The sequence below is a fragment of the Lissotriton vulgaris genome, chromosome 1_2 (genome assembly GCF_964263255.1).
Source record: "Lissotriton vulgaris chromosome 1_2, aLisVul1.2, whole genome shotgun sequence".
Classification (NCBI taxonomy): Eukaryota; Metazoa; Chordata; class Amphibia; order Caudata; family Salamandridae; genus Lissotriton; species Lissotriton vulgaris.
The window spans coordinates 63144980-63169722 of NC_141686.1; the positions used below are offsets into that span (position 1 = coordinate 63144980).

At 43.8% G+C, this 24743-nt stretch overlaps 1 protein-coding gene across 1 annotated transcript in view; it reads right to left on the reverse strand.

Annotated features, from left to right (window-relative positions):
- The window catches only part of TEAD4 (TEA domain transcription factor 4), a 516557-nt gene that overhangs the window by 356605 nt on the left and 135209 nt on the right, over positions 1 to 24743 (reverse strand). Inside the window, exon 3 of the mRNA XM_086952464.1 lies at positions 330 to 394. Within this exon, the coding sequence (XP_086808590.1) occupies positions 330 to 394 (65 nt within the window). The remainder of the gene's footprint in view (positions 1 to 329; positions 395 to 24743) is intronic.

The following is a 24743-nucleotide window of genomic DNA, read 5'->3' on the forward strand; positions in this document are numbered from 1 at the left end:
TATGTTTTCAACATGCTGTATGTCACTTGAAAGTCATATTGAATGAACAGGTCTTTGAACAACAATACAAACTGGCAAACTGTAATGACCAGTGTTTTCTTTTTTCTGGGTGATGTTGTAATGGGCAAGCATGTGTCACACAGGCTATATCACTGCACATCTTTAAATCAATACAAATGGTTAAATATCCAAAGAACAGGCTTCAACACAACTTTTTGCATGTTAATCTAAGTTACCCCTACAGGTCCTACATCAGAACACAGAAGAAAAATAGTACAAAATCACAAAGGGACATACTGCAAATCATTTCTGACTTTCTTTATGTGTACCTGTTTTCTGGTGCGTGTTTTTCCGGTTCGCAGTTTGATGTAGCGTGCTATCAGCTCATTCCGACCTGGGAAAAGACAAATATACTGTGACTGAAAAACAAAAATAAATGTGATGTTTTAACAATTTCAAAGAAAAGTATGACAATGCACTCCTTTGTAAGCCACAAAAGTGATCCTCACCTTGTCAATCTGGTTTTATTTGATTTTATTTTAGTTCTTATAGAGAGCAAATACCCTGAGGTGTCTTGGTTCTAAGGAACAAGGTAGGAAGAAAGACCAAGGCTTTTAATTCCAAAAAAGCTATGTTTTTAGACACTTACAAAACCTCAAAAAGAGGGAGGGCAGTTTTCATTTCCAAGGGAAGCTTGTTCCATTGCATGTGGTCCAGACCACAAAGCTCCTGCCTCCCCATGAGGAATGTTTATATAGGAAGGCACCACCAGATTTCTAGCTGAGCTGGAATGAAGAGTCCTCTCAGGGAGATACCTTCTGAGTTTCTGTCTTAGGTAGGCTGGACCTGTTTACTTGGTAAGTAATACAGAGAGCTTTAAACACTATCCTCTTTTGAACAGGGAGCCAATGTAATCTCACCAAGGCGCAGGAGGCATATTGAAATCTCTGGATTTTCGTCAGCATCCTAGCCACTGAGTTTTGAAGAATCATTGCTGAATCAGTGCAACTTTTGGCAGATTTTGATACTGGCTGTTGCAATAGTCCACTCTGGACATTACAAGAGCCGAAGCAACTGTCTTCAACAAATTGGGTGGGAGGAACTGTGCTATTTACCTAATAGCACAAAGCATGTAAATAGCGATGGAAATACCCTTATTTACTTTATCCTTAAAAGTGAGTCTGTCATCAGTCAATAATCCCAGATTTTCACTTTTATACTGGTACAGGGAGCAGGCTTAATTCATCTGGCCACCATGATGGGTTCCAGAGGGAGGTGTTATTTCCAAATAGAATAACCTCTATTTTTGAGGTGTTCACTTGAAGCAATTGTTGCCCATCCATAAGCTCACACCACTCATACTGTTACGGAAAGTATCATTCCGATCTGGGCCTTGGCTGGAATGTGAGACAACAATCTGGGTGTCGTCAGCATACGATACTAGAACCCAAAAGATTTCACCAGAGCTGCTAGTGGTGTTACATAAATATTGAAGAGGGTAGGACTTAACGATGAACCCTGGGGAACACCACAAGGTAATGAAAAAGGTTGAGATGTAAATTCCTCCTGGGTTACCGTTTGCGCACACTCTACTAAAAAATACCTAAATAGAGACAGAGCCACAACACCTATCCCCAGGCATTTTAACCAGTCCATCAAAAGGTCATGGTTTGACTGTGTTGAAGACCGCAGTCAGGTCGAGTAAGATGACAGCTGCATACCTCTATCTACAGTAGCCCTGATCATCTCGCTGGCCAAAATAAGTGCTGATTCCGTGGAATGTCCTTTGCAGAATCCAAATTTGTAATCATCCAACAGATAATTATTGTCTAAAAATTCCAATAACGGAGAATTAATTTCCTTCTCGGTCATCTTGGCTGGAAACTGGAGCCTAGAAGTAGGTCTGTAACTGTTAGGATCTAAAATATTCAAGTTGGATTTCTTAAGCAACGGAAGAATTGATGCAGATTTCCACACTTTGGGAAAAAGCCTGTCCTAAGCACAGCATTGACAACAGTCGTAAGTTAAAAAGCCGCCAAGTCGTGAATACGCTGCAAATGTTTGGGAGGGCAAGGATCCATGGGAGAACCAGACTTGGTGGTGAGAACCATCTGTTTAACTTGGTCCTCTGAAAGAGATTTAAATTCCGGGAAAATAATCTTACTTTTGTCTCTGCGGTGGACGTTCTTAATAGCTTGGAGCATGGATATATCAGAGGAAAATGTATAAAAAATAATCTCTACTTTGTTCTGAAAGAACAAAGCTAAGAAATTGCAAACATCCTGATTGTAACTCTCTGTGGTATTAAAGACAGGTGAGGAAAGTTTTGTATCTGCTTGAAAAAGGGTTTAGGTAGAACAGCAAGCTGATTTGATGGATCTAATATAGTATTCAGATTTTTCCCTAAGGATGAGTTTTTATAGTTTGCAAGCAGAGTTTTATATTTTTCTTTTTTTATTATTTCGTCATTTTTTTCTGCAAATGCGTTCTTGTCTGCAACATTCCTGCTTGGCTGCACAGAGCATTTCGCCAAACCAGGGGGCTGATGGGTTACTTATCCTAGATGACCTCCATTTGAGCAAAGCTAATTTATCTGCTGCTGCAGTCAGCCCGGCTGAATAGTTGGACAACTTTAAATCAACTTTGTCCGTCTCTTCAAGCTAAGATTTGACCAAAACAAATTTGAGTTCCAATGCTTCCACCCAGTTCAAGCCCAGGAAGAAGTTGATTTCCCTGATACCTTAGTAGGGGCAGTTTTCTTTAACTATGTAATCTCCCTACTGAATACACTATGGTCTGACAATGTTACTGGAAGTATCAGCGGTTTAGAAATGGACGGACAATTAAAAGAAATACCGTTTTGTTGTGTGCAAAAGGGTATCATTAAGCTTTCCTGTTTTCAATTTATATTTTTGGTAAATTCTAGTGAGGCTTTTTCAGTCTTTCTAAACTCTCTGTGTTCTCTCTGTGCTTCTGCATCCACCCTGTGCCTCTGCATCCTCTATGTGCTTTGCTTCTTCCCTGGATTTAAAACGTAGAGCTGTGGTTTGGGGTTGTCTGTACTACTAGGTCTTCATTAATATGTAATGGAGCTTTTTCTAGTTATATTAGAATAATGAAAGATTGATGAAAATAAACAATAAACCTATGCTGTGCAGTTTGCATATAGCTCCTTGGTGCCAGTTCATAGTTCTCTGTGCTACATAAGAATGATTGTAACTTATGTGAGTAACAAAACGATCTCTGTGACAAAAGCAGTAATCCCCTGAGCTATATAAATAAAAATTAAATCAGTGACCAAGCAAAACACAGCAGGGCTTATTTATGAGAGCTCTATGTCACTTTTGCACCACATAAAGTGGTACATGCGTGACGCCGGGCTCTCACTTCGATTTATGAAGGCACGTAAAGCCACCCTGTGTGGCTCTGAGCAGCCTAATAAATCACAAGTAAGGCGACGGAGAACTTGAGGATTTGAGAACTTCAATTGATGCTGGTCATCCATAGTGCAGTTTTTTTTTAAAAGTCTCTGAATGTAACCTATTTACATACAGTGCCCTGGGATCTCTAAATCACTGAAACATCTTTGTTTTAGGAGAAAAAAAAGGGTTTGCAAATTCTGAGCGAGCTTCTTCGATTATCAATCTAGTGCCTTACTCGCGTGCTCCTCGACAATTTTTTCGGAAAGACAGATGAGCACGCGAGTAAGGCACTAGATTAATAGGTTACATATAGAGACTTTTTTAAAAAAACCTGCACTATGGATGACCAGCATCAATTGAAGTTCTCAAATCCTGGCACCATAGCTTTCTAATCGAGTGAGAAACACATACTATTAAGGATCCATTCTTCATTCTCCGTAACCACTTCAGAAAGTTTGCTTTGCAGAGGATTTTATATACCTCTAGCAGCCTTTAGACTCCCAGATCTTTCTGATAGAAGGAAAATATGTTTTCTTGGTCCTGATGAAGGTGACAGACTCTCTGGTTTCACCGAAACGTACGGAGGCCATGACAAGCATCTGAGAGCCCTACCCAAGATCAAACCAAAAAAGAAGAAATAACCAAAATCAAAATTGGTGGACTGATGGGGTTTGGTCAACTTGTGGAATTGATTACTACAATATATATTACATCAACTAGCAGGATTTCTTCTCAGATATAATTTCAATATGTATTTATTTGAGTGGTATGGTAGTTGGTATGTATGAGTAGAATTATAGGAGTGAATGGAAGTATGATGAGCTTATTTTGGGGGTCATTGTAAATATTTCTTCTTATTTGCAAAAGGTGAAAAGAAGATTTTTTTTCTCTTTCTTGTTTGAATAATACAGTGATTTCACTTTATGTAATGATTGTGATATTTACACAGTTGAATCTTAAATATGTTTGAAAATAAAAACAACTATATAAAAAATGTTTTCGATAAATAAACAAATATAAAAAAGACAAGTCATTTGTGTGCTAAGATACTATTGCCGTGAGAAAATAATTTGATTAGAGTAACTTCCGAGTTGTAAATTAGATAGGCCAGATAAGAGGTTCTTTGCTATGTATTGATTCCTTTTCCCCCTCCTCTTGGGCCTTAAAGCATTAGGGGGATACCTTTGTGCCCTTTGGCGCTTTACATTAGCAGCAGTTCACTTACACAAGGACACATTCATTTTTGTTAGCACAGGGAGATTTAGTGATTTCCCCAGAATCAAGCATGTTACGCCGATGATGAAACTCAAACCCGGTTTCCCAGCTCCGTAGTCGGCAGCTGTGGCGCCAACGCCACATCCTTTCCCAAAAAGATGCCACATCACCTTCCTGACCTCGGCCTCAGTAACACATTTTGTGATTACGCCCAGATCACTTAATCTCCCATTGGCAGCCTGCGTTTGCTTTTGGTTGCCTGTTCACATACCACCCGTTGCTGCTTGGCCTCGCTGCACTTTTGTTGCACAGATCCCCTCTTCGAAAAGTGTAGTTTTATTTAGCGCCACCACCACCAGAAGGTATTGGAGCGCTTTACGTAAGCACCAGTTACTTTTTTTCGTGCAGTTTTATATTGCGCCAACGCCACTCGACGGTATTGGAGCACTTAACATTAGCACCAGTTACTATTTTTGTGCAGTTTTATATAGCGCCAACACTATACGAAGGTATTGGAGCACAATATATTAGCACCAGTTACTTTACTGGAAACATTCATTTTTGTAGGTACAGCTAGATTAAGTGATTTGGCCAAAATCAAAGATAATAAGCCAATGCCCCAACTCGAACCCGGTTTACCAGCTCCTTAATCAGCAGCTCCTGCCCTTACGCCACATCCTCTGCAGAAAGGCCGTCATATCTCCTGAGCCTCAACCTCAGTTCCACATTTTGTGATTATGGACAAATCACTTAATGTCCCTGTTTCTAAACAAAAAGCATTGGCAAAATCAGTAGATGTAGCCTATGGGAAATCTATTATTTTTTATATCCGCTAGACAGCTCATCCCGTATTTGTTTGCCTATCTCCCCTTCACATTCTGCTTCTCTGCTTGACTCGTCCACCAACTAACTCCCTTACTGCTGCTGCTTCTATATTTGTTGTACGATCCAAGGGTATTGAAGCGCTTGTTGCGTACTCTGTCTTGTCATAGTCTCCCTTGTACACATCCACACATACCACTTAAATGCATGTGCATGTACATAAACTAATGCATTTCTTAAAAGGTTGTTAAAGCATGAACGGCACTTGTTTCTTTGTTGTTTTTGCACGATCCCATGTTATTGCAGCACCCACTCCGTCCTCCATCTTGCCATAGCGTTAACATGAGCCAATGGTATTGGAGAGCTTTAAATGCTCACCAGTTATATTTCACAATGATACTTTCATTTTTGTCACTGATCCTGCTTCAATTAAGGTATTTCACTGCCCCTTCATTATTGCTTCTCCCGCCCTCTCCGATCAGTGCTTGCCCATCCCCCCAGCCCCTCCTGCTTCCCTGTTTGGCCTGTCCCCCCTCTACCTCCCTCTTCACTGCTCCTTTTTAAAACAAAAATGTGAATGATCCAATAGTATTGGAGTGCTTGTTCCATCCTCCATCTTGCCGTAGTGCTAACACCAGCAGATGAAATTGGAGTGGTTTAAGTGCTCACCAGTTACATTGCACAATGACACATTCATTGTTGTACGCAGGGAAAAAGTTACATTACACAATAACACATTCATTGTTGTATGCAGGGGAAGCGTAAGTGATTTGCCCAGTATCACAAACTGTTCAGCCAACCCCAAAATTCGAACCTGGTTCCCCTCAACTGTTTCTCACTATCACTTCCACATTTGTTCAGCAAGACCCCATCAACACCGAACAAGCATTGGCAAAGCCAATAGATCTCAGCAATGCCCGAGTTATTGGCCTTGTCAATGTGAATGTTGTTTAGCCATGTTGTCTAGCAGCACAACTGCTGTTCAGCATGGCTGAAACTCACTGAAAGAAAGCATTATGATGCGACCAGCGCTAGCCACGTCATAGCACCTTTTGTGTTAGTAGGGACAGGACAATAAACTCAACATGGGGGTGAAGAAACTCGTCGTCGGCTCACCATTCTGTGATTCTGGGCTTTCAGTGACTTTCAGCCATGCTGAACAGCAGATGTGTAGAGAATTTTTCTTGATGTATGTAACCTTAAGGCCAATTTCTGCATTTTTTACTTGCAAGAGTGCTTACATTTCTTGTCAATGTCAATATTTTAGAGTCAGTGAAACGTTAGTAACTCTCTTTCTGAGTCTAATTGATCAATTTGAATTTGAATTTGAATTTTGAATTTGAATTTTTTTTTAATTTGAATTTAAAAGCATTTGTATAGCGCACTTATACCATGCGGTTTCATGGCGCTTTAGATTGCGAGGGGATGGCAGACGAGGAGAGAATTAGGCAGCAAAAGGTCGAGAGAAAAGGAAAGTTTTGAGGTTTTTCCTAAATTCAGTGTAGGAAGATGTTGTGCGGAGTGCCGCGGGCAGGGAGTTCCAAAACACAGGGGCCAGAACTGAAAACTTAGTGCCGCCGGCCTTTTTCTTTTTGAATCGGGGGACAGTTAAGAGGGCCAAGTGAGAGGAGCGAAGCTCTCTCCCTGGGGCGTAAGGCTTGATAGCCGAGCAGATGAACTCTGGCGCTGTGCCCATTCTCGCCTGAAAGGTGAGGCACCCCAGCTTGAACAGGGCCCGCTCTTTCACCGGCAACCAGTGCAGTGCCTGCAGTAAAGGGGTGGCCCGATGATATTTAGGCAGGCCGTGGATAAGTCGGGCCGCCTGATTCTGCACTAGTTGCAGCCGGTGAATGGCATAGGCAGGCGCGCCATTGTAAATGATGTTGCCGTAATCGAGACGCGACAACACCATTGCTAGCACTATAATCTTTAGGGCGGGGGGTGAGAAGAACCGAGAGATCTTCCTGATGGTCCTGAGGGAGAAGAAAAAAGAGGAAACAACAGAACTAACCTGTGAATGGACAGAAAGTGAGGGATTAAGGAAAATGCCAAGGGTTTTGACTTTGGGGACCGGGAGTGGGGGAGCACCAAGTGGGGAGGGCCAGTGAGAAGGGGACCAAGGACTGCAACCACCTCCGGTCAAGACTAGTTCCGTCTTGTCCGGATTGAGTTTGAGGTGGTTGCAGTTCATCCAATCCTGAATGAACAACATAACAGATTGGACATTCTGGAAGGATGAAGGGGAATGAGAAAGGTTGAAAATAAGCTGGAGGTCATCGGCGTAGTTGTACACCGTGACCTCGAGCTGCTGTAACATAAAAATGAGGGGAAAGATGTATAAGTTAAACAAAAGGGGGGAGAGTGAGGAACCCTGGGGGACCCCACACGTCACCTTGTGGGAGGCAGCAGTGAAACCGGTGAGATGGACTGCCTGAGCTCTGTCGCTCAGAAAGGACTCAAGCCAAGCGAAGGCTAGACCCTCTATGCCCGCCGCCTTGACACGGGTAAGTAAGGTGGAGTGGTCCACCGTGTCAAAAGCGGCGGACAGATCTAAAAGAATGAGGGCCTGCGGAAGATTGGTGTCGATGCCCTCGCGTAGGCTGTCCATAACTGAGACCACTACCTTTTCCGTGGAGTGGAGGGGGCGAAAGCCCGCCTGCCGAGAGGAAAGGCAGTGGTTGATTTCCACGTGGGAGCTCAGATTGGCGGTGACGTGGGTTTCTAAAACCTTTCCCAGGTAGGGAAGAAGGGAGATGGGACGGTAGTTGGAAGGGGATGAAGGGTCCGCACCAGCCTTTTTTAGAATGGGAATAACGGCTGCAAATTTGTGGGGGGCGGGAACCACTCCATTGCTGAGAGAATCATTTAGAAGTGTGAGGGGTGGGGATGGGCATGTTAGGAAGATTTCTCTCAGGATGTGGGCGGGGGCGAAGTCTAGGGGGGAACCTGATTTCACCCTGTGAAGCAGGGGGAAAAGCGTGACTGTGGTCAAGGGGGGGATGGAGGTGAGTTTGGAGGAAGCAACGGGGGGGGAGGGATTGGTGAATGTAGGGGAAGGGGGAGGGATGTTGACCTTAATCTTTATCACCTTGTCCACAAAGAAGTCGTTAAGCGAGTCACAAAGAGATTGAGAGGGTGGAATAGAAGCCGAGACTCTGTTGGATGACGCGAGCTCGTGCACTGTGGCGAAAATTTCCTTCGACTGTGACTCTGCTGACAGTATTCTATTGGAATAGAATAAAGTCTTGGCATCAAGGATGCTCTGCTTATATTCCTTGAGCACAGAGAGGTAGATGGTTTTTAGAGAGGGACAGTATGCTCTTCTCCATGCTCGTTCTGCCCTACGTGCGGCCAGCTTCTTCTCCTTAAGAGTAGGAGTGAACCACCGGTTGGCGGCGTGGGCTCGCTTGACCGTAATACGCCTGAGGGGGGCGAAAGCGTCACCCGCATGGGTCAACCAGTTGTTAATGGTGTCCAGTTGGACAGGGGCGGCGAGGCCTGAGAGGTCGGGGCTGGTGCTGGCTAGCGAGGAGCAAAAGGATGGCATATCGACTTTGCCCCATTTTCTGGCCCAGGTATTCTTAGGGAGTGGAGGCTTGATAATGGGGGCTAAGGCAAGGGAAAATGAGATTAAAAAGTGATCAGACCAGGGGCAAGGGGAAATGGTGGGGGGAGTAGTAGGGATGTTCAAGGTCCAAACCTGATCTAGTGAGTGGCCTTGAACGTGAGTGGGGCTGTGGATGTGAGGAGTGAAGTTAAGACTAAGCATAAGGTCCGTGAAATCTTTAGACAAGGGGCTTTCGGCAGGGTCATTAGGCCAAAAGTTTAGGTCGCCTAAGACTAGCACTGAAGAGTTGTTCACTACCAGCGTTGCCAGTATGTCCTGGAGATTAGAAACAAAAGTGGGAGAGGGATGAGGGGGACGATAAATTAGAACAGAGGTTAAAGGGGAGGATTGGGAATTGGAGCGGATGACCAGGTAGTCCACTTCGGGGATGGGGGGGGAGGGAAGAGTCTGAAACTGAAGGTCAGTACGGGCTATCAGGGCCACTCCACCGCCTCTCCTGCCCTCTGGCCGGTCCGCTCGAAGAGCAGAGTAGCCAGGGGGAAGTGCGGCTAAAACATTGGGCAGGGAGTCAGCCTTAAACCAGGTCTCCGTTAAGAACAGGAGATCTGGTTTGTGAGTGTCGATGTGATCATATAGTTCGTACTGATGACTAACAGCAGATCGGGTGTTTAGTAGCATGGCCGTGGTGTTAAAGGCCGGAGTACATGAAGCGGACGGAGGGGGGGAGGGGCAGACAGGGATAATGGAAGGGGGTGTGGAGGGTGAACGGCATAGTAGACCTAACTGTGCCAGTAGTGCAGAAGTGGACGGGCCGATGGTGCCAGGAGACCATAGCGAAAGGAGGAAGGGGGATGAATATAAAGGGAAATGGGCAAGGGGGGGTGCCCCTAGCCCCGGCCTGCCGCGGACGGGCGCAGACGGGCAGGACTCTGGCTTGACTCCGGCGAGCCTACGGCGCGCCCACTGCGCTCGTCCGCTGCGCTGACACATGGGGGACGTTTAAATAAAGGAGCAGCGTGGGGGGAGTGGCGTGGGTGGGGTCGGGCGAACCGGCCCAATCCAAGATGGCGGCCCCTACCGCTGGGCGCCTGAGGTGTAAAAGCTGCCAGCCAGCCCCGCTGTGTCCCTGGAAAGCAAGGTGAGGGTTAGGAGGTACCTGTTAAATTTCAGTGCAGGTTAGACACAAGAAATCAATTTAAAAACGAACGCGTGTCATGTCAGCGCTTTTGATCAGCGTGACAACGCGCTAAAAGATGACTAAAAAACACAATCGCAGCCCACAGCTCCTGCTTGCTAGCCCACTGCCACCGGGCTGCTCGCAATCGCTGGGGAGACTGTGAAATGCTCCTAAATAGAGGAGCAGCGTGGGGGGAGTGGCGTGGGTGGGGTCGGACGAACCGGCCCAATCCAAGATGGCGGCCACTACCGCTAGGCGCCTGAGGTGTAAAAGCTGCCAGCCAGCCCCGCTGTGTCCCTGGAAAGCAAGGTGAGGGTTAGGAGGTACCTGTTAAATTTCAGTACAGGTTAGACACAAGAAATCAATTTAAAAACGAACGCGTGTCAGCGCTTTTGATCAGCGTGACAACGCGCTAAAAGATGACTAAAAAACACAATCGCAGCCCACAGCTCCTGCTTGCTAGCCCACTGCCACCGGGCTGCTCGCAATCGCTGGGGAGACTGTGAAATGCTCCTAAATAGAGGAGCAGCGTGGGGGGAGTGGCGTGGGTGGGGTCGGGCGAACCGGCCCAATCCAAGATGGCGGCCACTACCGCTGGGCGCCTGAGGTGTAAAAGCTGCCAGCCAGCCCCGCTGTGTCCCTGGAAAGCAAGGTGAGGGTTAGGAGGTACCTGTTAAATTTCAGTGCAGGTTAGACACAAGAAATCAATTTAAAAACGAACGCGTGTCAGCGCTTTTGATCAGCGTGACAACGCGCTAAAAGATGACTAAAAAACACAATCGCAGCCCACAGCTCCTGCTTGCTAGCCCACTGCCACCGGGCTGCTCGCAATCGCTGGGGAGACTGTGAAATGCTCCTAAATAGAGGAGCAGCGTGGGGGGAGTGGCGTGGGTGGGGTCGGGCGAACCGGCCCAATCCAAGATGGCGGCCACTACCGCTGGGCACCTGAGGTGTAAAAGCTGCCAGCCAGCCCCGCTGTGTCCCTGGAAAGCAAGGTGAGGGTTAGGAGGTACCTGTTAAATTTCAGTGCAGGTTAGACACAAGAAATCAATTTAAAAACGAACGCGTGTCAGCGCTTTTGATCAGCGTGACAACGCGCTAAAAGATGACTAAAAAACACAATCGCAGCCCACAGCTCCTGCTTGCTAGCCCACTGCCACCGGGCTGCTCGCAATCGCTGGGGAGACTGTGAAATGCTCCTAAATAGAGGAGCAGCGTGGGGGGAGTGGCGTGGGTGGGGTCGGGCGAACCGGCCCAATCCAAGATGGCGGCCACTACCGCTGGGCGCCTGAGGTGTAAAAGCTGCCAGCCAGCCCCGCTGTGTCCCTGGAAAGCAAGGTGAGGGTTCGGAGGTACCTGTTAAATTTCAGTGCAGGTTAGACACAAGAAATCAATTTAAAAACGAACGCGTGTCAGCGCTTTTGATCAGCGTGACAACGCGCTAAAAGATGACTAAAAAACACAATCGCAGCCCACAGCTCCTGCTTGCTAGCCCACTGCCACCGGGCTGCTCGCAATCCAGATTGTGATCAAAGCTCACAATCCAGAAGAAGTAGAAGTTGTAGAGTAGCTTTAATGTACAACCATCAACAAGCAATAGTAACAGCAAACTGAATTCTCAGCAATTTGAATATAATCATTCCATTAATGATGTCATCAATCAGGACACTCTTAAAGAGACAGCAAACAGAACACATCCCCTATACACAGAAAAAGAAAGAGATAAAGTTTGAAAAGAGAATATAAAACATCAAACTAGGAAAAGAATGTATAACAATAAAATGAATTAACGCATTACATAATCATTAAACTTCCTAGGAAGCTGTATAGACCTCCTAGGAGAATCTCTCTGGCAACTAGTAGAAGGAGCTACACTAGGATTGCCAGAGACTCTGGAACCATTATTGAAATGATTCCTGACATCATTGCACTTGGCTAGTTTAGACATATTCCAAGTGCAACCATTATCCAAAGTGACAACATTTTTCCTAATGGAAACAATGGTGAAAGGACCGGTGAAGTTCGAAACACCTTTGTGACCAAATTTCGGTTTTTTCACCAGAACACTGTCACCCACATTCCATTTCCTAAGTTTGACAACCATCTTAGCATCGTAACGTTGTTTATATTTCTGCTGATAATTTGTCAACACTTCTCTCCTTCTCACTTCCTTTTCAACACTGTCAGCACCAACCTTCTCCGGAAGCCAAGTAGGGTTGAGCTTAGAACTAGCTAATCTTCCCCTCAAAGCCTCAAAAGGAGATCTCTGCATGACAGCATTAGGAGTTGTGTGGTGTGCCCACCACGTTTCCCTCAAGACACTTTGGACTCCAAAGCCCTCTGTGCACAACTCTTCACAACTCTATTCATCCTCTCCGTGAGACCATTCGCAGGTGGAGAGTAAAAGCTGTCATATGATGAATAATTCCCAGACTTTTCAAGAAACCATCCATCTCACTGGAGGTGAATTGAACCCCGTTATCAGTGAGCAAATACTTTGGCACACCCTCCGACAATAACACATCCTTCAAGAACTCAATCACAGTTCTAGAATTAACAACACTCATGCATTTGGAAACCACCCATTTAGAGGTGTAATCCACCAACAATACAACAAATCTCTCATGTGAGACCATAAGTTCAAACGGACCTGCAATGTCCAAGCCTAACTTAGTCCATACAGCAACAGGAACCTCAACAGGAGAAAGTGGAGACTGACTAGTGGTCCGTGACTTGTCATTGACTGCACACAAATGACAATCTTTGACAACAGCTTCCACCATACGATCCATACAAGGCCACCAGTACCTCTCTCTAATCCGAGCCTTTGTGAGATTTCTACCCAAGTGCCCTTCGTGAGCGAGATTAACAATTCTTTCTCTTAAATCCCCTGAAGGCACAATTCTGTCGCCTCTCATCAAATTGTCTTGGAAAAAAGTCAAATCATCCTTCACCGTCCAAAAAGGCTTCAATACACCCTCAAGAGCATCATAGTTTGGCCACCCATTCCTGATGACATTTTTTAACAACTGAAAAATGACATCATCTTCAACACTCTGTAACCATTCCTCCTTGGATATGCTAGACTTCAATACCCAATTTATACATGTAGCGACACCATCTGTAACACAATCTCTTTCGATGGGAAGACGTGATAAACAATCAGCAGGCTTATTATTCAATCCTGGAATATACTTTACTATAAAGTTAAACTCTTGCAAGCCCTCACTCCACCTTTTCAGCCTAGGTGTCATATGATCACTCTGATGACATGAAAAAATTTGAACCAGGGGACGATGATCAGATTTAACAACAAACGGAATGCCCCAGAGGTAAAATTTAAAGTGAAGTACAGACCAAAATACTGCTAAGGCTTCTCTCTCAATACAAGAATAATTAAACTCAGCTTCCTTTAAGGCTATTGAAGCAAAAGCAACAACAACTTCTTCTCCATTCACAACTTGGGAAAGCACAGCACCTAAACCCTTAAGGCTTGCATCAGTTGTCAGGATGGTCTTGAGTTTGGAGTCAAAATGACCCAGAGTTGGCATTTTACCTATCTCCATTTTAACCAATTCAAAAGCTTTCTCACAACCAACAGACCAAGTAAAATGTACACCCTTCTTTAATAGGGACCTTATGGGCTCAACAAGACTGGCAAAACCCTTAACAAACTTGGAATAAAATTCCGCTATTCCTAAAAATGACTTGGCTTGGTCTTTATCCACAGGAGTCGGTGCCTTTACAATGCTCTCAGCTAGCTACAATTTGGGCTAAATTCCACTCCCAGAAATAACATGTCCCAAATATGTGACAGACTCTAAACCAATATGACACTTTTCCTTCTTCACTGTAAGTCCACTATCATTTAACTTGTCAAAAACAGATCTCAATACTTTGTCATGTTCACACACATCTACACCATGAATTAAAATATCGTCTTGGAAGAACATCACATTGGAAAGACTGCCAAGAACCATCTTCATCACTCTTTGAAAACACGCAGCAGCCGAGGATAAACCAAAAGGCATTCTTAGAAATTGATAAGCACCCAAAGGTGTAACAAAAGATGTTAGGTGTCTGCAATCCTTATGTAAGACAATTTGGTGATAAGCTGAAGAAAGATCCAGTACACTGAATATCTTTGCACCTTTCAAAATACTAATACTCTCAGCTATGTTGGGTAACGGCTGCCGATCTACCCAAATCCACTCATTCAATCCGCGCAGATCTACACACATCGTAATTGATTTCCCACCATCCTTGGGCGCTAAAACCACTGGACTTAACCATTTAGACAATTCAATCTCTTCAATCACACCTAAATTCAACAATCTTTCAATCTCATGCTTCAGTGGCTCAAGCATCATGTTAGGTAATTTCCTAAATTTGTGCACACATGGTTTGGCAGATTTCTTAAGAATGATTTTGTGTTCAAATCCCTTTAAACACCCCAAGGTATCAGAAAAGACTTTAGGATAATCAGCAAAATATTTGTCAGACCCACACACAAAATCTACCTGAGTAGGGAGAGAATCAGAAAGAAAATCCTCCATCAGCATAACTTGGTTCTTAGGATCTTCGGCTCCAGGGTTAAGAATAATACCTAAATCATGCTGATGTTGCCATCCAAGAAGGTTGTCACCTCTAACAGCAACATAAACCTTGCCAGAAATACTCTTACCTCTGAAAGAAATGTTGGCTACAGTGTATCCCAAAATCTGTATTTTTGACTTAGTATAACTCAGAGGAGAAATGTCAGAAGGTAAAAGTTGAACATTTTCTAGACCTACCACTTCATCCCAAATCTTCTTCCCAATTAATGTAAAAGGGGACCCAGAGTCTGCCATAAGCTTAAATACAAATTTGTCAATTCCTATATCACAGAATGGCATGAAAATATGTTCTGTGTCAACCATTTCACCTTTAACATTAGAAACCACAACTGTACGTACAATGTCAGAAATAGACTCATTAGTATCCCTCTTCTTACCAGACCTACACACGCGTGCATAATGTCCTTGGATTCCACAGTTATTACAAATACTGTCTTTTGCAAAACAATTAGGAAAATTAGAAGTGTGGGAAAAGCTTCCACACCTAAAACAACGTAATTTCTGGTTGGTGAAAGGACGTTGTTGACGAAAATCACGTTCTTTAGACAGAACAGACTCTTTAGAAGAAGAAGGACGATTTTCCAAAGTGTTTTTTTGAGAAAATGAAGTCTTTTGAATAGGTTTGTTCTTAGAACCAACACTGATTTTAGCAACTTCTTCATGACACTCACCAACCAGTTCATCTTCTTCTAACATGTGTACAGAGTCAAGAGCTTTCTTTTTATTATCACTAACAGTATGACTTTCACCTTCTTTATTTTTTCTTATTTCTTTGACCCATGTAGAGGTATTCTCCATGCCCTCTACAATAGCTACAGCTTCTTTCAATGTGGGGTACTTAGACAATAACTTCTCTTGAACCCTAGAACTGTTCGTGCATCGAACAAGTTGATCTCTGACAAGAGATTCGGATAAATCTCCAAAATCACATGTATGTGAAAGAGTTTTCAAAGCAGCAACTAATGTCCCAACACGTTCGCGAGAACCTTGGACACGAGTAAAGAATCTATGTCGTTCTAAAACAACATTAATTCTTGGACCAAAATACTGTTCTAACATAGTCATAGACATTTCAAAAACATCAGCAGGTTCACCATCAGCTCCACCAACAGGTATACTGTCCATACTATCATAAGTGTGTCTACCTTAAACTCCTAAATTGTGTAACAAAATGGCTTGTTTTCTAAAAGCCGAAAATTTCTCTCCACCAATTGCAACCAAATATGAGTCAAACAAATTCCTCCATCTCTTCCAAGGAAGAATGGGTTCACCTTCTTCTGAAAAAAAAAGGTGGTGGTTGTGACATGCTAGATGTAGTAGCCATAATGAATTAGTAATGAATAAGAAAATAAAGGCTAACACAACGAAATTCTTGAAAAATGCAATAACATCAGAATAATAAAAGAAACCAATAAGCTGTGGCAATTATCAAGAAACAGGTAGGTAAAAAAGAAACTATAGCATTTCCAATATTGCAAAGTACAACTGTACACAGTTCGAATTAGAATATAGGAAATGAGTAATGTGTAGCTGTGTGCATCAACGTAGAATGAGTGGTCCAAACCTTTAAAAGAATTGATGTGCAGCTGTGCACATCAGCGTGGAAACTATAATCCGATTAGCAAAATAATTGATACATAGCAGTGTGCATCCGCGTTTATGAATAATTGATGCGCAGCCGTGCGCATCGGCGTAGAAACAATAATGCGATTAGGTAAATAATTGATGCACAGCCGTGTGCTTCGGCGTTTATGAATAATTGATGCACAGCTGTGCGCATCGGCGTGGAAACGTAGTCATGGAAACAAAGAAGATGGCCACCTGCGCGATGACGCAATACGTTGCGTGAGGACTTGGACTTCAGGCACGTATTGTCCACAATCGCGCAGGAATGAAGGAGCTGCCGAATGCCGAATGGAGTCACGAAGGAGGCAGGAATCTTGAGGTTTGCACGCGACGTGACGCGAGGCAAGTCCAGTGTTATGATTTTAAAAATCAACAAAATTAATGTGAAGATCGGTGAATCCGATTAAAGAATTTAGAAAGGGTTTCTAAATATCGGAATTTCACAGGGCAAAACGGAAATAAGTTCTTGTTCGGCCAATCCAAAGCCAGATTTAAAGTAAATAATCCAAAATTAAACAGTGTAACTAATTTCCAGGAATCACAAGAAATAGTCAATCCAAGGATAATAAAATTCAAGTTGTAGATAAAGTCAAACTAATCAATAGCACAAGTAGAAATAAAGTGCCATGATAAATCCAAGAATGCAGTACCTGAAGGTGTCCAAGTACAAGTACAAGTATCTGTAAGGTATCCAAGTGAAGAGGAAAGTTCAAAGTTTTGTCCAAACCAAGTCCAATAAAATTTTCAAATCTAGGGGAATTGATGGTTGCAGATGCCTGTCCCCAATCAAGCCTTGACCCTCGTCGCCAGTGATAAAAACTCACAATCCAGAAGAAGTAGAAGTTGTAGAGTAGCTTTAATGTACAACCATCAAAAAGCAATAGTAACAGCAAACTGAATTCTCAGCAATTGGAATATAATCATTCCATTAATGATGTAATCAACCAGGACACTCTTAAAGAGACAGCAAACATAACACTAATATTTCGAACAAATGTTTGCCAATGGAAAATTGCCTTTCTGTTTGTTCAATTTTTGTACGAGGTGTCCCTAGGTCTGCATCCTGTTCACCATAAGTACTCGCACGCTTAATTCTAAAGCTGCAATCAGAAATACCCAAGGCGTAATCGTTTATCTGTGCTACCACCTCATAAGTCAATGTGAAATGGCCACTTTCCACTTGAGATGTAACCTTAAAATCTTTACGCAGTTTAAAATCAGTTATGTCCAAAAAAAAATTAGCAGTCAAGGTGGACACTCGGCCTCAAAATGGCCATCAAGTTGACTTAATATGTGCTTTTGGGTTGCAGTAATATTTATATTTATATTTATTTAGTTGTGAAATATCCATGGTGTGTTTACTAAACACTGTTCAGAGGGCCTTTTTGATGTGACAATAGCAACTAAGAAATCTGATACTAAATACAAAGAACAAGACAATTGAGAAATAAGGGACCAGTAGAAAAGAACCAAAGTGGAAAAAATAGAAATCAATGACCACATGAAACAGTCTTAATCAATAAATATACATAAAAAGCTTAGATTTTAAACTAAACCTCAAAACAAGTAGGTGAGACAATTACAATAGGTAGAAAAAACGACGGCAAACACTCTGGAACAAAGGCCCTTTCCATAAGTCGTTAAGGGAAAGGCCTTGGACTTCACAGATATTTTAAAGTTATTAAGGGTAAATCACATCAAAAAAAGCTGCTGATGTTGGCAAATGAAGAGGCACACAGGCGGACCAGGCCAGAGAGTAAGGCAGCAACCAGAGCATAACAAACTCCAGGGCCTCCCCTACCCAGAGATAACTCGAGGCTTAAGGGTCCAAGCCATAGTCATAGTGTAACAGTCATGTGCTCCCCTCCCCAAATCTCCATGATTTTCCTGATCCTGGTACAATAGAAGGAATGTGATATCACAGGGAGAGAGGAAGAAGGGAGTTGAGCATCCTGACACTTGTGGAGATCAACAAACCTGAGAACATCCTATGAGATGATAAAATTCTCGTCTTTTTGTTCTAAAATATTTATTGAACATTGGGTAGGGACAGATCTACTATGTGACCTGGATACCTCAATTCAAATCGGTAAGACTACTGTCCAACATTTCTAAAAGAAATAGAAATGGTCCTAGACAGGAGTCTGGGAGTAGCAATGGATCATGAATTTGGGATACTGACTATTCTCTCCAGGGGCCTAAGGGGAGTTGTACTAGGGGTGTTGTCTATGGCTCAAATATGAAAGCTGGAGAATGATGTTTTTTTTAAAAGAAAAAGACCCAAGAACTGGAACTGGTGAAAGGAAATGTAATAAAAAAGTTGCAATTCAAGCTGAGGGATTTGGAGGGTCTCTGGGGTATGTGGTAGCTGGTGGAGTACTGTGTCCATAAAGAAGATGAAGTACTGTGCCCTGGGGTATCCGTAGACTGGGACGGATTGGAGACCGTTATGGTTGGGGGGGCACTAATCGTAGGAGGAGGGTGACTCAGATGCAGGAGATCAGGCAGCTAGTGTGGGAAGAGCCCACTTAGACATATGGAGGAAGGGTATTCAACAAGCCCTCAACAATCCCAGAAATCTGATATAGGGTGCATTTGCAAGACTTTCCTCTCTTTTATGTGCAAGGCTTTGCTTTCCACTTGAGCCCACCTTGAGAGCCTTCATCGCCCGGTAGTTATTGCAGAGACGTGTGTGGACTTTCAATTGATTGTGATTGTGCGCTTTACCTGTAGAAGGACAAGGTCTAAGAAACGAGAAGTTTTCCTTTGGCTCTTCAGTTGGGAGAAGAGGCCTGGAGCTCCTATCTCCCATGTCAGTTGGAGGAACACACCAGTGCATACGGAAAGTGTTTGGAAAATTTGAGCTCAGTACTTGGAGAAGGATGAGCAGGTCCACAACATATGTTGTAGGTCTGCATTGCCAGAGGTACAGTGGGGGTAAGAGGGGGCATCACCCAAGAATATTATATGGAGTCTGGAGGGGGGAAGGGTATGCTCACTGTAGAACAAACAATTTAATTAGTTTGAATCTTGTGTTGCAGGAGTCCTTATGGGGTTATGCCAATGCTCTGCCCATTCTTTGTTGTGTAAAACTTCCCAAAAGTCCCTCAAGTGTCTTGGAGATGCTGAGGTGCATGAGGAAGACTTTCCAAATAATACGTTGTTACGAAGAGGATGAAGTGATCCTGAGATGTATGAAGAGACATTTGTTTGAAATACCCTGCAGTACAAAAAATGCCTGCCATGCTTTGTGACAGGAACCTGGTGTGTGTAGGCTCCCAAACCTGAAATCCTGAACCTCTCACGTCAGCCAAGCAGAACATCCTAACCCTCCCCAGTTGTGCGAGCTTCATACCGGCCCAGCCGCTGTTGAATCTTGCCCAACCGCTGTTCAATTTAATCTATCAATCATGAACACCAAGACCTTCTGGTGTTAGAACAGCCTCAGTTTATTAACATTGTATGCTGATACATATGGAATCACAATGGCATTGGTCATTAACACGCACAGCTCTTTGAATATCTTGAACTTAAGTGTAATGCATTATGGATGGTCATACAGTCGACGTCTTATTTTTATTGCATATTATTAAATATAACTTCCATAACTTGCAATACATCTTCATTACAGTCATCACATGCATTTATTGCTGCCATAAATCACTTTACGATGTGCCATGGCAGCTCTTTTTGTGATAATTGCCTGGTACAGCGTTTCCCTCCATTGAGGCATCCCAAGGATCTTGTTCGGGCAGCTGTCCTTACATGTCCTGTGTGAAGATATTTCTTTTAAAATCCTTTAAGTTCCTGTCCCTCCCTCCTTGCTTGCAGCTGAGACGCCGACTAAATCTGAAGTATTCACTTTTCTTGGCGACAATGCTAGAAATTGCCTGGCCCGGAAGCGATTTGGCTGTGTCGGAAGCCACACCTCCTCTCTCCAATTGGCAATTTAAAATAAATGCTGCTTTGGAGTGCTTTTGCGCCTTGTAGCTGCCGGGCCCTCTGTTGCCGCTCACAGGGGATTAGGGGGGCAGCCATTGTCCCTGCGCCTTCCAGTCCGGCGGGACACACCCTCGATACCCCCCACTCAACCACTCCCCTGGACCAGCTGTGCGAACTTCCTTCGGGCCCTCCTGCCGTTCAGTCTTACCCATTTATCATGGACACCAAGTCTTTGTGATGGTAGAGCGGCTGCAGTTTATAAACATTATACGCTGGTACATATGGTATCACTATGGTATCAGTCAAGAACCTGCACAGCTCTTTGAATGTCTTGCACTTCAGTGTAATTTTCGGATAACCTTGACCGATGCAAACAAACTGGCGGCTATCGTGGAGTCAAGACCTATAGAACATGGTCTAAAATCTCCACTGGAAATTTTTCCTCAGCAGTCTCATGTGGATTAATGACCCAGAAGTCTGACATTATTGAGGCCTTAGACAACTATTGCTATGCTTTGTCTATGGCATTTGATAAAACTGCTCCAGTAAAGATTTCCAAACAGACCTCCTCAAGTGTGCATGCTCCCTGGTCGGTTGAAGTTAAATTGTAAAAAACTGGAAAAACCCCAGTGTTGTTCAAAATCTATGAACAACAAAGCCGCTTTAAAATCTGACGGATTTTCATGTTCTTATTAAAAAGACCAGGCGGAATTTCATATGCAGCCACCTAACTAATGCAAATAACTCCTCTACAGAGTTCTTCAAGTACTAAACGATTGTATTCATCCTCACTCTTGCGTTTCAGATGTACCAGCCTCTCAACAACTCTGTAATGCATTGTCAGACTTTTTCAACAACAAAATTTATGGGATCTTCAAGAGATTTTCCACCAATCAGGAGAAGACTAATTATTTTTGTCCATACCCTCTCATTATATGTCTTTTTCAATTTGGGATGGGTTTGGTCTTTCCACTTTGGACCAAGCATTAGCACTTCAGATCAAAGTTAAATCAGGCTCCCCGGTAAATGTATGTCCTGCCCTGACGGTGTCCATGTGATCCACGGTGTTTGCCCCTGTCTTTCTAACTTTCATCCATCTTTTGCTAGAGTTTGCAAAATTTCCTTCAGCCTGGAATACAGCTTAGGTGGTACCCATACTTAAAAAACCTAATGCAGATTCCAAAAATCTGGCCAACTTTTGCCCAGCGTCGCTTCTCCTTTTCTTAGGAAAAATTCTTGAAAGCTATGTGAACATATAGCTGACAGAATTTTTGGGGATCATGTGATTCTGGATCCCTCTCAAACAGGGTTCAGAGGAGTCCACAGCACATATATTGCTCTAGTGGCTGTCACAGAGGCCTCTCCTTAAACACTGGTGATTCTGCCATGCTTGAGCTGCTGGATCTGTCTGCTGCTTTTGACACAGTTTCTCATGCACTCCTGATTAGCAGGCTGCATGAGATCGGCGTCAGAGCACTTCGAAGTTATCTCCATGCCAACCCTACTCAGCTGATCATTTCTATGAAATAGGACAGTGAAAGGCACCAAGCATCGTTTTCAAGACAGTATGGGGAAGATTGCAGGTTGGATGTCCAGGAGCTGTTTTCAGCTAACAACGAGAAGACAGACCTTGCTGTTTGGCAAAGCACAGCAGCTTTGGTCTTCAGGCCGGTGGCCCACGGAATTGGGAGCTGCCCCTGCGCCAGCCAGTCAGCAAAAAATCTTGGCATAATAATTATTAATTGATCATGACCTATCCATGAAGAGTCATGCGGTGGCCACAAGAGGGTCATGTTTTGTCTCCATGCGGCTGCTAAAAAAGGTTTTTCCATGGATCCATGCTTTGGCTAAGAAAACGGTGGTCCTATCACTAATAATTAGTCGCCTGGACTATTCTAATGCATTGCTCATGGCTGCCACTGATACCCTCGTGACTAAACTTTAAGTGGAAGAAAATACGGAAGCCCAACTAGTCTGTACTCTCCCAACATGCTCCCCTGTTCTCGGGACCCTCCACTGGCTGCCGGTCAGGAAGCATATCTTTTCTAAGATATGTTGCTTGTACACAATGCCCTATTAGGCAAATCTCCTTTGTGCCTGAAGGATAAACTACTTTACTACTTCCCCTCTTGCACTCTGAAATCAAGCAACAAAGCATTCCACGCATTCGGGCTTCAACATTTAGGGGTAGAGCTTTCTTTTATACTGCCCTGTCAGCATGGAGCTGTATGACTAATTATGATGCACTGTTATGTTTGCTATGTTAAAGTTACTTGATAAAGAGCAGCGAATCACACCTAAAGGTGTATCTCAGCGCTTGGCCTCCTCAAAACCGCATCCGCCCATTAAAAGAGCCAGGTTTTTAGTAGTTCTTCTAATTGAGCAAAGTCCACACAACTTTAGAGATGGCCAGGAAGCTGGTTCCATGCCCATGGGCAGTATAAAAGAAAACTCTACCCCTAAATGTTGAGGTCCAAATTCGTGGAACGCTTTGTCGCTTGAAGCTGTAACAAGAAGAATAAATCTATAACCTATTTCTACATGACTTGTCTATGTGGCATACTTCCTTTTAACAATAGCGACGAGCGGAGAAAACCCAAGCATGAAGGGAAGTCTACTGCAGGACCAGACAAGATTTAAAGTATCAAAGAAAGAAACAAAGAAGATTACAGAGGAAAGGATGTTGAAGCTTGTGAAGAGGATTGGCGCCTGCGAGCCCCACCAGTTTCTATTTCAGTGGACAGCCTATGGTCCAGGACATATTCACAGGTTGAAACAGAAGTAGAAAACTGTCTATTTATTTACATGACTACATTTTGTGCGAAATTGAAAAGAGCCTCAATGGATGCTCCTTGTGGATTGTGAAGTGTGCAAAGGACTGCGCTTAGACCTAGCAGTTGTTCAATATTGGTCTGCTGGGTCATAGAGCATGATTAACGGTGACAGCAAGCTAACAGTTTAAGCAAGCTGACAACACAGCGAGTCTGTGTAACCTGCATAAGGATATTTGGCAGGTATTCATGGACTAATGAGAGGCTACAATTTTGGTAAGTTAGTGCTTACCCCTGAATGTATGCTGTTTTTGGCCCTAGTGCTTAAAACAACATTAAAAAATAAATAGAAAAGGGGCCATGGGCGTACTTCTACTCACACGCCTGGTAGTGCCACTTATCAGAGACGCCACATGGCAGAGCTGGTGTGTTCTCGAGTTGGTGTAGTCAGCACTTGAAGATGCCTCCTCTGTTCTCCTGGTTGCTTATGTACCGCAAGAGGGTTGGTAAGAAGCAGGAAACAAGGGACTGGCAACCGGCAGGAGTTGTTTGGCGTTCTTTGTGCGCGTGTGAGAACATTCGCAAAGGATTTTGACGACATGAGCATGTGATAGTGTACGCGGGAACAGCAAATCGATGTGCATAAACTGGTGCGTGAAGTGATGATGATGTCGGGTGAGAGGTCGCTCACCGTAGTGAAGATCATTATGTTTATTTTTTCATAATCTTATGCTATTTATTGGACTTATTTAGCATTTATCTGTGGTATAGTAGAGGGGAGTAAAATATCTCAAGGGTTTGGAATGTACTGTGAGGGTTTATAATCTCTAGTCTTGTTCAAGGGGTGAGAGATACCCTGTGTGTGTGAGTCGAAAGTGGGTTATGTTGACGATACCACTGTTAAGGGTTGAAAGGTACTGATAGGTTGTGTCCTGATGTGGGGGGAGATGGGGTTTTACCCACTGTGTTCGGGGCATGAGTTTACCTGTGGGTAGTGCACTGTTTAGGGGTTGGAATATGAATGTGTGATGTAATGCCGCAGTATTTTTCCCCGCAGGGAATCACAACGCGGTCGTTACAACGACCGCGTTGTGATTCCGCATACCATTACTCCGCAAGTCGGAAGAAGGACTTGTGGAGGCGGGGCACTGGATGTTGGAATAGTATAATTTACTATTCCAACTCCAGTCAGTGCGGACACTAGGGAAGGTGTTGGATTTTAAATCCAACACCCCCCCCCCCCCCCCCCCTCCGCAAGTCGTTGTTCCAATTTGCGGAGTAATGGTATGCGGAATCACAACGCGGTCATTGTAACGACCGCATTGCGATTCCCTACGGGGAGAAAAATTCACGGTAAACGTTGCTTACCCTGGAATATACTAGCCAAGGCGGTTGTGCCTTGTGTGTGAGGTCAGAATGGGTTATTACCCACTTTTTAGCAGTTGTGGAGATACGCTGTGTGTGTGGTTGTGCCTTGAGTGTGAAGCGAGGTGGTGTGATATACCCATAGTTGAGGGGTGGGAGATACCCTGTGTGTAGTTGTGTCTTGTGTGTGAGGTGAGGTGGGGTGAGTACCCACTGTTT